Below are 16,917 nucleotides of genomic sequence, written 5' to 3'. Positions count from 1 at the left end.
CAATGGTGTCTTTGAATTCTCATATTTCTACCCAACTCACTGATCTATTTATATTGTTCTATCAGACAGTATCAGGTGCATGATCAAGTTGTATGTTGAATTAAACAAGAACATTGTTATCAGCAATAATTTCACGCCTCTTTAAAAATTAATTCTAGGTCAATAAGCATATGATTTGTTTGAATAAATGCACTTTTCCCATCACTTACTTTCCCAAACACACAAGTGAGAAGTATATTGGTAAAGAAAAAACAACATGCAAAATGACCACAAGCATAAACAAGATTCAGTAGTGTTCAAAATGAAATTGTTTCATTTGACTTTTGAATCTTCAACAAAAAAATTCATCAGACAACATGTTAAATAACAGAGATAACCCAATTTTTAATTCTTGTTTCAAATCGCACAATAAAATCCCCCTTTTTTGACATTTCACATTCTATTAATGATGCAAGGAACTGGAACAGAGAGAAGATGCAGTGTGTGACAAATTTTGGCAGGTATGTAACGAGACAACACCCACATGAAAAACCAGACAACCTGATCATCACCAATCGCACAATGCAGGTGTGATTAAGCAACTAAATAGGTTACTTGTAGCAGGGAACAAGAACATGCTACGATGATATATTTCTATTTCTAGGTCTAACACAGAGCATCAAACAATGTTGTGAATACAGTAAAATGATAACCCAAAGATCATTATAAAACTGAAATTCAGACACTTTTTGCTTTTATAAAATATTGTGGTGTCACGGAATGGTGTGCCAGAGTAACACAAAAAAAAACAAGACTTGTTAAACCATTACAAACAGTAGCCTATCAAATATCATCGCAACCTCATTAAATCTTCATCCATTCCACATATAAAATATGAAATTGCAGTCATATTTTACCCCCAACATCTGAAAAATTCAGTTCATATTTGATTGTGAGTAATGTTCAAGCTAGATTGAATTCCAAAAGATTTATCAACCAGATGGACGAGACAGCCTGACTTTGTTGATTAGAATAAGAATTTTTTTCACACATAATATAGGTGCTTGAAAAATACCTCAGCATCATTTCTTTACATAATCAATGATCAAAAAGAAAAGCTATATTAATGCCAATTTAGCTAATTAGGCATGCTTTTGAGTATTAATAATCATCAATGTATCAACAGTTAAGACAACATGTTGTTATTTAAATATCCTTCATACATATATTCTTCATGACTGGAAACCACTTGAGAAAAGAGCAGTGATGTCAAAACAAGTAAATCATACAAAGCAAACAGAAGTGTGGCCCTTGTCAATTTACCTTCAGTAAAGCCTCCAAAAATCTTGTTTATAGGCCTGACAAATGTTGTTTTAACAGAATATTTGTTTATTTTTGTCTTGTTTTGCTAATATCAAGAGTGAAAAAATATAGACGAAGTATTCTAGTTCCTGCTACTTTAGCTGCAATAGTGCATCACCTTCAAGTTTCACTACCTTTGACACTTATCATTACTCATAAAATCATCATTCCTTGAAGAAACTATACCGGAAAAGACTACAATAACAACATTTGTTTCCTACTTTGTGAATATCTGCTAAATATTAAGAACCCACCAAGTATGACAGATTAATATAACTGTGTAATAAAACTGCAATACCTGATTACCTGGTTCCTGTCTCTGAACAAGTCTTTAATCTTATCTCAGCTATGGGTAATCCAAGACTAAAGAGTAATTTTTGTTCAGTCTCACTGTATGTCATTTTTATAACAGTAATTGGGTAAAATTGTTTTTACAAAGACTGAAGAAGTCATACACTGAAAAGTACAATTAAGAATTTTGAAAATGCATGAGGGCAATGGATTGCAACGCTTTACGCCAGCATGAAAAGTATGCTGGTGCGAGGCATTGCAGTTCATACCATCATGTATTTTCAAAAATGAAATTTATTTCTTGTTTTAGATTCTACTCCACTTCTGTTTGAATTCCCAGCTGTTCACGACTGCATCGAATTCATGAGGAAATGGCTATCATTACAATTGGTAATGTTATCTAAAGCAAAAACATTGCATGGAAATGGAAATTTTCTTATATACATTTACATGTATTAATCTTATTCATGGAGATGCTGCATGTTGGTTTAATTTATAATTTTAGGATTTTTAAAAAATACCATCACAATGGCTTTAATTTCATACTATGAGAAAATATATTTTTGAAATTTGCTCCAAGAGACACATCCACATTCACTGTGTTTCTTAAATACCTCCAATCATATATACTTTTGAATATAACTCACAAGAAACTTTCATGTTTGTGTTGTACATGTATATAATAAGTTCATTTTCAAGACCGTCATTGGAGAGTTACCATGTTTCTATTAAAATGGGTGAGATGCGAAAAACTTTGGGATACAACCCCCCCCCCCGAAAAACTCCAACTTTGCCAAACATTACATTGATGAAGACAACAAAACAATAATTACAACTTCTGTAATGAGGGAATTGATAAAATTGATTGCATCACTATCACCCCTACAAGAAAAAGAAACTGAGGTGAATATGGCACCTACTTGCCTGACACTATACAACTAAAATAGCAAAATATGCAATAGAAAATGGTCCATTAAAAAATGCAAGGAAATGTGAATAAGAGTACATGTTCCATTTGAAGTATAAAAAAGTATGAAGAAACTTTGCCTTAGCAATCTAAGCAAATCAAAGGATCACATTCTTACTGTGGCCGTCCCTTAAAACCCTGAGCCTATGATGAACTTGTCAATACTTAAAAAATTACAGGTGGTTGGGGGTGTCATCAACTCTCAGATTGTAATGGCTGGGATCAGGGGAGTTATACATGTACTTTACAAAAACAAATGCTGTTGAAAGAAAATTAAAGCCCAATTGATGTCACCAAAGACTGGGCATTATCACAGCTGATTTCCCCCAAAATCTTATGTTGAAGATTTCTTTCGTCATTTGGTATTGTAATAAATGACAAATTTTCAATCTCAATCATTCTTTTGTTCAGATTTTTTATGACAGCAAAAATGAGCTACGGTGAGCAGAGTTTGAGTAATAGAAGCTGATAAACATAAAGCATAAGATACCACCAAAACATAATGGCACCAAAGGTATACAAGAATATCCGTAAAACTGCTCCCCGAAATGCATCCAACCAGTGAACTACTTCATATGAAAAATGACTCACACAAGAATCAATAACTGTTGAAATATTGTTGAAATCAAGGTTTCTTTTTCATATAAAAAGTATATTTAGAGTGATCTGGACCTTTACAAAATGACCTTGAGTGACCTTTTTCTGAAAGTCATTTCCCTATTACTTATTTGTGTGATATATGATCAATATCTGTTCAAAAACTTGTTGAAATAAGGCACTTTTTTCGTATATATAAGGTATACATTCTGAGTGACCTTGACCTTTCCAAAATGACCTTGAAAGACTTTGCTCCAAAAGAATTTTTGTGATCAACTATATTATTTTCTGATATGTGCTCAGAAGGACAGATGAACAGACGGGCGATTGTATGTTTCCCGTAATTTTTCAGGGAGCATAAAAATACTGTGGCACAGTAGGCATTGGCATTTTAAAAAGAGCTCTCACTACAACAGCAGTCCATAGCACAAGAGTGTTGTCTCAGTATAACATGCAAAGCTCTCACAAGGACATAATCTACAGGGAGTAAACACTTAAAACGAACAAGTCCATCAGAGGGTAAACACCTATAGTAAAAGGACTTGGTGAAGTTCACACCTAAATTCATAATTATACAGGTGGATTCCGCCTGTTGTATTTCATTCTTGTGTTTACAATGTCATTTGTCAACATAAATCAAGTTTTTGTACGAAATAGCACACTATCATAATGATGAGATTGTGTCTTCTTTAGAGGAGTCATCATTACAAATGAGAAAACTATTCCTTGAAAAATATAACAACTGTTGTATTTTCAGAAACATCTCATCTTTGAACTGACCTTCATGTCTAAGCAACAATGCTTCGGAGCAAATTGTAGTCTTAAAATGGGAAACGCATTGAATTCCTAATCCCATTAAACACATCAATGATTTCTGTACATGGATATAGCAGGTGGTGGGTAGCACATTGAATTCCTGGACCCATCAAACTTATCAATGATTTAGGATAGCTGCATGCATGCAGTGAAGCTCATGTATATCATTAAATAATAATATTATAACAGGTTATTTTTTTTATAAATGATAATACTTGTTTGTAACTTTTATCAAAGCATTTGTAATTACCGGTATAAATAATGCAGGTTATTAATAATTAATCAAGTATTAAAGGAATTACTGGTGTAAAAATAATTATTCAAGCATTTGGATTTACTGGTATAATCAGTTATACTTTATGTCCAGAACTGACTGTGTAATGAATTGATCCCAATGAAGACTTTTACAAAAGTTAGATTGATTTCTTATAATTCTATGTTCACTGTATTGTCTGCATTCAGTTGAACATCATATACATGTATCACAATGAACGTCAAATAATCACAAATTAAAAATTCAAATCCTTGCCACATGCACATCTTCAATACCCATACAAACACTCTGTAAAACCATAGAGATTGTTTTTATGAACTCCCCAAATTGAGAGTACTCCAAATGAAACCTCCTCCCCTTACTGTACTGCATGGTATGGAGGAGAAAGCATGAGCAGGAGCATAGACATAATGAACTCTGATAAGCCACATAGAAGTGTTTACAAGCTATTTTACATCCTCCACCCCTCTTAGATCCACTATAACTTTTAGGAAAATAATTGGATCCTCCTGTCCCAACAATATGCACATCAACAAATGACAATGAAGCATTTCACAAAGTTCCAAATCTATCAGATAAGCCATATTGGAAAAGTGTTCACAAGCTATTTTACATCCTCCACCCCTCTTAGATCCACTATAACTTTTAGGAAAATAATTGAATCCTCTTGCCCCAACAATATGTACACCTAAAAATGGCACTGAAGCATTTTACAAAGTTTCAAGTCTATCCAATAAGCCATATAGGAGGAGAAACCTTCACAAGAATTTGTAACAGACAGATGGACGGACAGACAGAAAGTACAAAAACAATATGTCTCCCCTTCAAAGAGGGGGGACATAACAAGAAGGTCCTCACTTGAAAACTGTGGAAGGAGTTAGACAGACAAATCATGTACTCTCTAGGTAATATTTCCTCAAAACTGAGCAAATTCAACAGGTAATTTTCTCAAAAATTGAAGAAAATCAAAATCTTTTCCACATGCACATATTCAATATCCTTACAAACACTATATAATAAGAAGGTCCTCGATTGAAAACTGTGGGAGGAGTTAGCTGGAAAGTTATGTACCCTCCATATAACAATAATTTTCAAAAAAGGAGAAAAAATCCTGCAAAAGAAGTCAAAATGAATCAAAATAGCAATATGATCTACAGTGAGCCACAAAGAAGCTACAAATCAAATTTCAGCGTGATATGTGACAGAGAAATGAAAATAGAAACAGAAAACCCCCGCATGGTCGGACGGACAGATGGACGGACAATGCTGCACCATAATATGTCCCGTCTGAAGATGGGGGTATAAAAATACCATTCAATCCATACCTGTACCTCCAATATGTTTGTTTTCCATGTTGGGAGGAAGTTGGTACTTTATTCATAAAATTGAAAATTAATAGTAAGACAATTATAATTGGACAAGGTTGTTTTCATCTTTTTGATAAATAACAAACAAGTGTTAAAAACACAACAGGTTGTCTGTCATACACTATGTACATTTAGGGTCACTATGATGTGGTCTCAGAGAACACGATTAGTCACAGTATTGGTTGTGACAAAATGGATGTACTGCATCATTTATCTATCAAATAAAAAAGATTAACCAGCAATCCAATTTATTAAATACTACTTTGTCAGCAATGCAGCTGTAATGATTGGAGTTATTGTCCTTGAATTATATACAGTTGTAAACACTTTTTTCAATGAGGTCAGAATTCTGCAGAACCATAATTTCTGTTAAATCCGTGGGGACAAATTTATGCACATTTATTGCATGCTAAAATCTAATAAAATGGTATGCATTATTGAATTCAATTTCTAATGCTTTACCAAAAATTCATCCAATTTTATTATGTAATCTAAGAACTGCTATTGTTGATTATTGTACTGGTTCATGCACTGACTAGCAGACGGTCAAAATATATTTTAAGGTGCTGGTTGAAATTGTCTTTCTGAACTCCATGTGAATATTACTTGCCAAATCCATGTGATAAACCCGAAAAATATGTTGAAATTTCATCTGCAAATGTAGCCATTCTATGGGCAGTGTTGGAATCTCAAAAATGGAAATGTGGTGAATATAACCATTACTCATATGCTGTGGAAAACGGTGTTATGGAAGCTTCCAAACAATTTAGTAAAGTATTGGGAAAGAAGACCCTTGTCCAGGGCTGGCAAAAATCGGGGATTCTCTACAGTTAAACAAGTGAATGAGCTGTATTGTAATTCATAGGACTGCATGATTTTGAAGTAATTGTAAAGGTTGACAACCTGTCTTTTTTGGTACGTTTGTAGTAATTTGTGCACTGAATAAATATTTCCATAATAACTTGTTAGTAATCGGTTCTTGGTTTTTTAAATCAGGTGTTGATCTATTAAATCAATTACATGTCCAAACACAAACTGGCTATTTAGCATTAGCAGTCGTAGGTCATTCAACACAGAACATGCCATTAGTGGGGGAGTTCAGATTTGACAACCTATGATGTTATTGAACCTAGAAAACATAGAATAAAAGTACAAATTATAATTTTAATAAATTATCTTTTGAACACCTGTTTGACATTGCTATCACAGTCGCGCTCAGATACATACATGTACATGGATATTAATATACAAATATGGTAGGATTTGCTCATTTACCATATAGCGGGTTTATTCCGCGGTTCTAAAAGGGGATTTGCTGATTCAAAGGTATGCTAAAAATTTTAGCAGAATAAATTTTGGCGGACAGGGAAGAGTTGTCTTTCTTTCACATACTGAAGTCACATCGAGTGCTTATTTGGCGAGTGAAATTTTGGGGGAAAGCTATTTAACCGCTAAAATAAGCCAAAATTATAACCCCGCATAAAAAACCCGATATGCGGTATTTAATGATATTTCATGTTTTAAATGCACTTAAAGTGACACATTTTTGACCTTGTACTAAACTACGTTTACAGTATATTAGATTTATAGTTTCTGATAATATATGGTAAATTTGAAGCAAGGATTTTACTGGGAACTGAATTTTGAGATACACACTCAGTTCATGATTAAAACGGAGAGTCCGAGTCACTTATCTACTCGTAAATAACGGAGAGCTCGAGTCACTTATCTACTCGTAAATAACGGAGAGCTTGAGTCACTTATCTACTCGTAAATAACGGAGAGCTCGAGTCACTTATCTACTCATAAATAATGGAGAGCTCGAGTCATTTATCTACTCGTAAATAACGGAGAGCTCGAGTCACTTATCTACTCGTAAATAATGGAGAGCTCGAGTCATTTATCTACTCGTAAATAATGGAGAGCCTGAGTCACTTATCTACTCATAATAATGGAGAGCTCAAGTCACTTATCTACTCGTAAATAATGGAGAGTCCGAGTCACTCATCTACTCGTAAATAATGGAGAGTCCGAGTCACTCATCTACTCGTAAATAATGGAGAGTCCGAGTCACTCATCTACTCGTAAATAATGGAGAGTCCGAGTCACTCATCTACTCGTAAATAATGGAGAGTCCGAGTCACTCATCTACTCGTAAATAATGGAGAGTCCGAGTCACTTATCTATTCGTAAATAATGGAGAGTCCGAGTCACTCATCTACTCGTAAATAATGGAGAGCCCGAGTCACTTATCTACTCGTAAATATGTCAGGACCTTTGTCTTTGTCAAAATAGACCTATACATTGTTGATTTAATGAAATAAAACAATTAAGCAATATCTTAATCAATTAAATTTACACTCATCTGTAACTAATTCAGGTTTCTTGTCTGATAACATGTTTCTTGGAAATGTACACTCAGTGCAGGTCTATGATAGGTGTGCATCGCTGGAAATAACTGCAGCCTACACATGCGGCCATTATAAGATTTCTTCTAAAATTTGAGCTAAAATTGAGCACTGCAGCCTAATTCAAGGAGCAGCCAATTATCCGAAAGTATGCCAAATTTCTCATTCCTAAAGTTATATCCGAGAAAAAAATTGTAAAAAACAGGGTGATTGAAATTATATTCATAAGAAATCCTACCTGAATGTTGAGTTATTGGACATCCCTCCTTCCTGGGCCCATCTGCTGGTGTTCTACCATCCTGGCAACATCCATAAGGATACCGATCACATGATTTAGGACAACCTGCTCCATTTGGACCTCGTGCCAATGTATAGTTATCGGAACAACATCCATAGAAACTGTTATAACACGTATTTGAGCAGCCTGAGTAATTGGGTCCAGTTGCAGAAATGTTAGTGTTTGGACAACACCCAAATCTAGATAACTCACAACTTCCCCGACAACCTTCTCCATTGGAGCCTTTTGCAGCAGTATAGTTGTCAGGACAACATCCAAATAAACTTGTGAAACAAGAATATGGACAACCTGTATAATTAGGTCCAACAGCAGAGATATTGCTGTTTGGACAACACCCATATCTAGTTAATTCACAAACTTTAGGACAACCTTCCCCATTTGGGCCCCTTGCAGGAGTTTTGTTATCTGCGCAACATCCATAAATTCTCATTTCACAGTCAGGTAGACATCCTTCCCCATTGGGACCTCTTGCTTCTGTAAGTCCATCAGAACAACATCCAAATATAGAGTTTCTACATTTAATGGGACATCCCTCCTGATTAGGACCTCTCGCTGGAGTCTGGTTGTCAGGACAACATCCATACCGAGTTCTCATACATTCATTAAAACACCCCTCTCCATTTGGGCCCTTGGCAGAAGTTCTTCCATCTAAACAACAGCCATATCTAGAGTTACTGCAGGAATTAGGACAACCCTCACCATCTGGACCTCTAGCAGGTGTTACATTGTTTGGACAACAGCCAAATCTGTATCTGGAACAGTCTACAGAACAACCCTCTCCTTCAGGTCCTCTAGCTTCTGTTCTACCATCAGGGCAACATCCATATCTAGAGTTACTGCAGGGATTAGGACAACCCTCCCTATCTGGACCCCTAGCAGGAGTTACATTGTCTGGACAACAGCCAAATCTGTATCTAGAACAGTCTACAGAACAACCCTCTCCGTCAGGTCCTCTAGCTTCTGTTTTACCATCAGGACAACAGCCATATCTACTATTTTCACATAAGTCAGGGCATCCTTCAGCATTTGGACCTCTTGCAGGAGTTAAATTATCAGGACAGCATCCATACCTGTATCTTGAGCACTCAACAAAACACCCTTCTCCATTGGGACCTCTGGCCTCCGTTTCATCATCTGGACAACATCCATATCTACTTTGAACACATCCTTGAGGACAACCTTCAAAATTAAATCCTTTTGCCTCAGTAACTTGATCCAGACAGCATCCATATCGAGACATTGTACAATTATCTGGGCATCCTTCACCATTGGGGCCCCTAGCTGGTGTGATTTTATCTGAACAGCATCCGTGTCTGTACCTTGAACAATCTGGAGAACAGCCCTCTCCATTTGGACCTTTTGCATTTGTTCTTCCATCTGAACAACACCCATATATAGATTGTGTACAGTTACCTGGACACCCTTCACCATTTGGACCCTTTGCAGGTGTGTAGTTATCAAAACAACATCCAAACCTTCTTCTAGCACACTCAGATAAGCAGCCTTCTCCATTTGGACCACTTGCCTCTGTTTTGCCATCTGGACAGCATCCATACTGGCTTTTCTGACAGTTATTAGGGCAACCCTCAAAATTAAATCCCCTTGCCTCCGTTACTTGATCAAAACAACATCCATACTGTGATAGTGTACAATTAGTTGGACAGCCTTCACCATTTGGACCTCTGGCAGGTGTCACTTTATCAGAACAACATCCATATTGATATCTGGAACATTCCAAATAACAACCTTCTCCATTGGGACCTCTTGCTGGTGTTTCATTATCTGGACAACATCCAAACTGCGTCTCTTTACAATTCACAGAACACCCTTCTGCATATGGGCCTTTGGCCTCTCCAATTCCATCAGGACAGCATCCATACTTGCTACTTGAGCATGAACTAAGACAACCTTTCATGTTGTATCCCTTTGCTTCAGTCACTTGATCAGGACAACAACCAAATGCAGAAAGTGTGCAGTTACTAGGACAACCCTCTCCATTGGGGCCTCTTGCTGCAGTTAACTTATCAGAACAACATCCATACTGGTATCTTGAACAATCAACACCACAACCTTCTCTGTTGGGACCCCTGGCTTCCGTTCTACCATCAGGGCAACAACCAAATCTGCTTCTAAGACACCCAATGGGACAGCCTTCCAAATTGAATCCCTTAGCTTCAGCAATCCTGTCAGGACAACAGCCATACTGAGATACTGTACAGTTACTTGGACAACCTTCTCCATTAGGACCTCTGGATGGAGTAATATTATCTGAGCAACATCCATATCTGTAACGAGAACACTCAACAAGGCAACCCTCTCCTTTGGGACCTCTTGCCTCTGTCTTTCCATCAGGACAACAGCCATATCTAGAGTTACTGCAGGGATTAGGACAACCCTTCCCATCTGGACCCCTAGCAGGTGTTACATTGTCTGGACAACAGCCAAATCTGTATCTGGAACAGTCTACAGAACAACCCTCTCCGTTAGGTCCTCTAGTTTCTGTTCTACCATCAGGACAACAGCCATATCTACTATTTTCACATAAGCCAGGGCATCCTTCAGCATTTGGACCTCTTGCTGGGGTTATATTATCAGGACAACATCCATATCTGTATCTTGAGCAATCACTAGAACAACCCTTTCCATCTGGACCTTTTGCCTCCATTCTTCCATCTGGACAACATCCAAATCTACTTCTCAGACATTCATTAGGGCATCCCTCAAAATTTTGTCCTTTAGCTTCTGTTATCCTGTCAGGACAACAGCCATACTGAGATACTGTACAGTTACTTGGACAACCTTCTCCATTAGGACCTCTGGATGGAGTAATATTATCAGAGCAACATCCATATCTGTAACGAGAGCACTCAGTAAGGCAACCCTCTCCTATGGGACCTCTTGCCTCTGTCTTTCCATCAGGACAACAGCCATATCTAGAGCTACTGCAAGAATTAGGACAACCCTCTCTGTCTGGACCCCTAGCAGGAGTTACATTGTCTGGACAACAGCCAAATCTGTATCTGGAACAGTCTACAGAACAACCCTCTCCGTCAGGTCCTCTAGCTTCTGTTCTACCATCAGGACAACAGCCATATCTACTATTTTCACATAAGCCAGGGCATCCTTCAGCATTTGGACCTTTTGCTGGGGTTATATTATCAGGACAACATCCATATCTGTATCTTGAGCAATCACTAGAACAACCCTTTCCATCAGGACCTTTTGCCTCCGTTCTTCCATCTGGACAACATCCATATCTACTACTCAGACATTCATAAGGGCATCCCTCAAAATTTAGTCCTTTAGCTTCTGTTATCCTGTCAGGACAACAGCCATACTGAGATACTGTACAGTTACTAGGACAACCTTCTCCATTAGGACCTCTGGATGGAGTAATATTATCTGAGCAACATCCATATCTGTAACGAGAACACTCAACAAGGCAACCCTCTCCTTTGGGACCTCTTGCCTCTGTCTTTCCATCAGGACAACAGCCATATCTAGAGTTACTGCAAGAATTAGGACAACCTTCTCTGTCTGGACCCCTAGCAGGTGTTACATTGTCTGGACAACAGCCAAATCTGTATCTGGAACAGTCTACAGAACAACCCTCTCCGTCAGGTCCTCTAGCTTCTGTTCTACCATCAGGACAACAGCCATATCTACTATTTTTACATAAGCCAGGGCATCCTTCAGCATTTGGACCTCTTGCTGGGGTTATATTATCAGGACAACATCCATATCTGTATCTTGAGCAATCACTAGAACAACCCTTTCCATCAGGACCCTTTGCCTCTGTTCTTCCATCTGGACAACATCCATATCTACTACTCAGACATTCATTAGGGCATCCCTCAAAATTTTGTCCTTTAGCTTCTGTTATCCTGTCAGGACAACAGCCATACTGAGATACTGTACAGTTACTTGGACAACCTTCTCCATTAGGACCTCTGGATGGAGTAATATTATCTGAGCAACATCCATATCTGTAACGAGAGCACTCAACAAGGCAACCCTCACCTTTGGGACCTCTTGCCTCTGTCTTTCCATCAGGACAACAGCCATATCTAGAGTTACTGCAAGAATTAGGACAACCTTCTCTGTCTGGACCCCTAGCAGGTGTTACATTGTCTGGACAACAGCCAAATCTGTATCTGGAACAGTCTACAGAACAACCCTCTCCGTCAGGTCCTCTAGCTTCTGTTCCACCATCAGGACAACAGCCATGTCTACTATTTTTACATAAGCCAGGGCATCCTTCAGCATTTGGACCTCTTGCTGGGGTTATATTATCAGGACAACATCCATATCTGTATCTTGAGCAATCACTAGAACAACCTTTTCCATCAGGACCTTTTGCCTCCGTTCTTCCATCAGGACAACAGCCATATCTAGAGTTACTGCAGGAATTAGGGCAACCCTTCCCATCTGGACCCCTAGCAGGAGTTACATTGTCTGGACAACAGCCAAATCTGTATCTGGAACAGTCTACAGAACAACCCTCTCCGTCAGGTCCTCTAGCTTCTGTTCTACCATCAGGACAACAGCCATATCTAGAGTTACTGCAGGGATTAGGACAACCCTTCCCATCTGGACCCCTAGCAGGAGTTACATTGTCTGGACAACAGCCAAATCTGTATCTGGAACAGTCTACAGAACAACCCTCTCCGTCAGGTCCTCTAGCTTCTGTTCTACCATCAGGACAACAGCCATATCTAGAGTTACTGCAAGAAGTAGGGCATCCTTCACCATTAGAACCTCTAGCTGGAGTTTGATTATTAGGGCAACATCCAAATCTGGATCCAGAACAATCAGTTGTGCATCCTTCACCATTTGGTCCTGTTTGTTTTGTCTTCCCATCAGGACAACATCCATATTTGTTATCAGAGCAAGAAACAGGACACCCCTCACCATTAGGACCCCTAGCTACAGTTACATTATCCCGACAACATCCATACCTGTACCTGGAACATTCAATAGGACAACCTTCTCCATTTGGTTGCGTAGCTGGAGTTTGGTTGTCAGGACAACATCCATATCTAGACCTTGAACAATCAGAAGTACACCCCTCTCCATTTGGGCCTCTTGCTGGGATTCTCTGATCTGGACAACATCCATACCTTGTTAATGAACATGAGCCTTCACATCCCTCAAAATTTAGGCCTTTAGCAGGTGTTTTTCTATCCCGACAACATCCATACCTACTTGTGGCACACTCTTGTGGACAGCCATGAAAATTGGATCCTTGGGCTGCAGTTACTCCATCTTGACAACATCCAAACAGTGAATTTCTACAGTTCTCTTGGCCACCTTCCTAGGAGTAAAACAGGGTTATCATAAAATGTTTCATATATTTTAACAAAATACTTCATTTTCAATAACAATGACTAAAAGGTATTCAATGTATAATGGCTGATTATATCTTGCTTAACGTCTCTCTCGAGAATTTTTCACTCATATGGAGACGTCACCAAGACCGGTGAAGGGCTTCAAATTTAGGCCTTTGCTCAGCACTTACGGCCTATGAGCAGTGAGAGTTCTTTAGTGTGCCACATAGGACATCCGTTTTCAAGGTCATCTCTAAGGACCCGTGACATTCACACCTGATGCCGAGCGTTTGGCGACACTGTCACTACCTGTTTTAACGACTTAGGTCCTGCCTGCTTTCACAGTAAACGTATGGTCATGAAATAAGTCTTTAAAATCTACACTATATCAGGAAGGTTTTACACAAGTTTCACCTTTTCTAGCCCTGTGGTTCTTGAGAAGATTTTCAATTAACCCTACCATATTTTTACCTTTTCTTAATTATCTCCCCTTGAAAAGAGTTGTGGCCCTTCATTTGAACAATTTTGAATCCCCTTTAACCAAGGATGCTTTGTACCAAATTTGGTTGAAATTCATGTAGCTTTCTGCTTGTGTGAGGTACAAAAGTTAAAAAAAAAACCCACACTATTATGGAACTCATTATGGATGGGAGTAAAAAGAGCTTACAATTACAATACTATCAAATATCACTATGTCTTGTAGCTTACAAGATTATTAGAGCACTGCCTGGCCATGCAGGGTCGGGTGGATGTGGGCATCTTTGTGGGGTCACATGCACTCTCTGACAGCTTTCTGTTGTCAACACTAACGCACAACACATTGCGGGTTTGTTCTCCCATGCCACACACCTTGTTGCACTGTGGAAAAAGATCGCACTTTAGACCATTTGTTCCAAGCAATATTCCTCATATTACTAAACAGAAATATTAATGGAGTATTTATGTGTTAACAAAAAGTATGTACAAGATTCTTTATCACATTAACAAGACAAGATCTATAACTCTTGTTGAAAAATCATGTATCGAACTTTAACAGGAGAGAAAATTTATGGGTCAACAGTGTAACACCTACAGGGGCTGTGTAAAAACTCCACAACAATAGTTTAAACATAATTTAATCATCAAAACACTGGGTGTTTTAAAAAAAAAAGTACCAAAAACAGTCAGACAACTTGGTATCATTTTATTTTCCAACCATAAATTTTGTTGAGACTTGATCCTGCATTTCAAATGTTGAGCAATAGGGGAAATTCTATGTCATGTAGGCACTTCCAAGATACAAAATACCACGCTGTTACAATCAGGCCCAAATTCAGATTTCCAAATTTCACTAGAGCTTTGCAAAATAAATGTAAATAATTTACCCATCTCATCTAAAATGTGTTCCCCCCCCCCCCTTAAATATCCATGTTTCTGTAAGAAACCCTCTAACCTGCCATTTTTTATCAGTGAACTTCAGGCCATTGACATACTGGTTCAACTCTACTACATCTGCCCAGAGATTCATATCCTTCTTCATTATAATGCTATGACTATTTTGGTCATGGATTAATTACTCTTCAATATTATCTTTGTACTAAATGCTTTGAATTTAGAATTGACAAGGACAAACTTTCTGGCGACTGAAGCAAGCAGTAAAGTTTATCTGTAAATTAATTTTGAATCTAAAAAACCCTATTTTATTGTACTGTAGTTTTTTTAAATAGGGTCGATGTGGGGTATAGGGTGAACGGCTTATTTTTAGCTATTTTCTGTGAAAGATCCATAGATTGGTCGATTCAGCAGATAGGGCGAAGACTTTCCCAGCTATTTCTATTAAGAGGTCAGTAGGGCATGGGTATCGTTGCAAGTGTAAGTTATACCAGTATAAATCTAAGAGATTCTTACAGAAAACATTGATACAGGCCATTCATTATGAAGATACGACAAATGAAATGACAGCTTTGCCAATCCAACTTTAAGCATTGCACATTCAGATTTTGCTTACTGTTTATCAGCTGCCATGTTGGTTTTTGTGTATTGGTGATTTTCAGCAATTAAGCCCAAGTTCAGAATATTGTCAACAGAGGTATGAAAATACAAACAGGCAACTATATCCATGGCAACTGTGTTATCTCTGAAATATCTTGTACCATAAAAAGTGTCCCCACAACATTTTATATATTTGATAACATTATTCTGATTTTATTATCACCATTTATTTCACATTTAATTAGAAGAAACTTAAAATGTAGCTTTCAAGATGAATTTTCACAGCATTACTCAGTTTTAGTTGCCATGGCAACAGAAATAATTTTTTAAATGTCCTTTTCACAATCTAACCGTTCAGAAAATATCTACTTTATCATAGGTAAATAACACCAAAACCACATAGAAAATGCAATATCATATGTCGCTAAATTTGTAGGAAACACGCTAATTACTCTGCTATGTAAAGGGTTAAACGAAAATGTACTCCAGTAAAACTCTGATGTAGCGAATTTCTGTGGACACTATAAAAATTTGCTATGCGTAATTCGCTATACGTTTATAGAGAATTTATAATTCAAATATAACGAATTTGTTAAAAAACTAATTTGTTCTACATGTATATCAGTTGTATAAGAAAGCAGCAATCGATATACTTGCGTTTGTATTGTCTCTAAAAGAAATTAAGCCTACATATTTTTGAGAAGAAATATTTTATACAAGAAATATACACACTGATTTATATATGATAATTTATCTTGATGGATTATTAAGTCACGCAAGCACATGTCGAAAGAAAACTGTCAACAAAATTATATGCAATACATACAAATAGCCTATTGCAGTTAGCATTTACTTTTTGCTTTACATAAATAAAGAAGTGTACGATAAAATACATGCAATCAAACTTCATATTCAATTAACAAGAATAGTAAATAATGCCAACAATATATTCACTAAACGAATGTGTAAGTATTGTTTTGTGTTAACAACCTCTTTTGAAAAAATACAAACAAAAGTTTTGTAATAAGTGCGGATCCTTTATGGCAAAGGAAAGCGATTGTTAAAAATCACGGGTTTAAAATGAAAAATAAATTGTTATAAGAGGTGATTTTACGTTCATTTTTAATTCAAGGGGAATTTGAATTTACTTCGTTATATCCGTAAATTTGCTATATCCGTGTTCGTTATAGACGCAGATTTTTATATAGAACATATAAAGAATTTGCTGGGAAATCGATTTCACTTCGCTATAACTGTAAT

At 37.3% G+C, this 16,917-nt stretch overlaps 1 protein-coding gene across 2 annotated transcripts in view; it reads right to left on the bottom strand.

Moving 5' to 3' along the window:
- The window catches only part of LOC125649096 (uncharacterized), a 130,183-nt gene that overhangs the window by 80,027 nt on the left and 33,239 nt on the right, over positions 1-16,917 (bottom strand). For both annotated transcript variants that reach the window (XM_056164610.1, XM_056164609.1), the window contains exons 13-14: positions 14,395-14,544; positions 8,300-13,673 (exon numbers count right to left, since the gene is read on the bottom strand). In XM_056164610.1, the coding sequence (XP_056020585.1) occupies positions 8,300-13,673; positions 14,395-14,544 (5,524 nt within the window). The remainder of the gene's footprint in view (positions 1-8,299; positions 13,674-14,394; positions 14,545-16,917) is intronic.

Source organism: Ostrea edulis, chromosome 5, assembly GCF_947568905.1.
Source record: "Ostrea edulis chromosome 5, xbOstEdul1.1, whole genome shotgun sequence".
NCBI lineage: Eukaryota > Metazoa > Mollusca > Bivalvia > Ostreida > Ostreidae > Ostrea > Ostrea edulis.
Note: the sequence above shows the minus strand (reverse complement) of the source record. Positions and strands in the feature narration are given on the sequence as shown.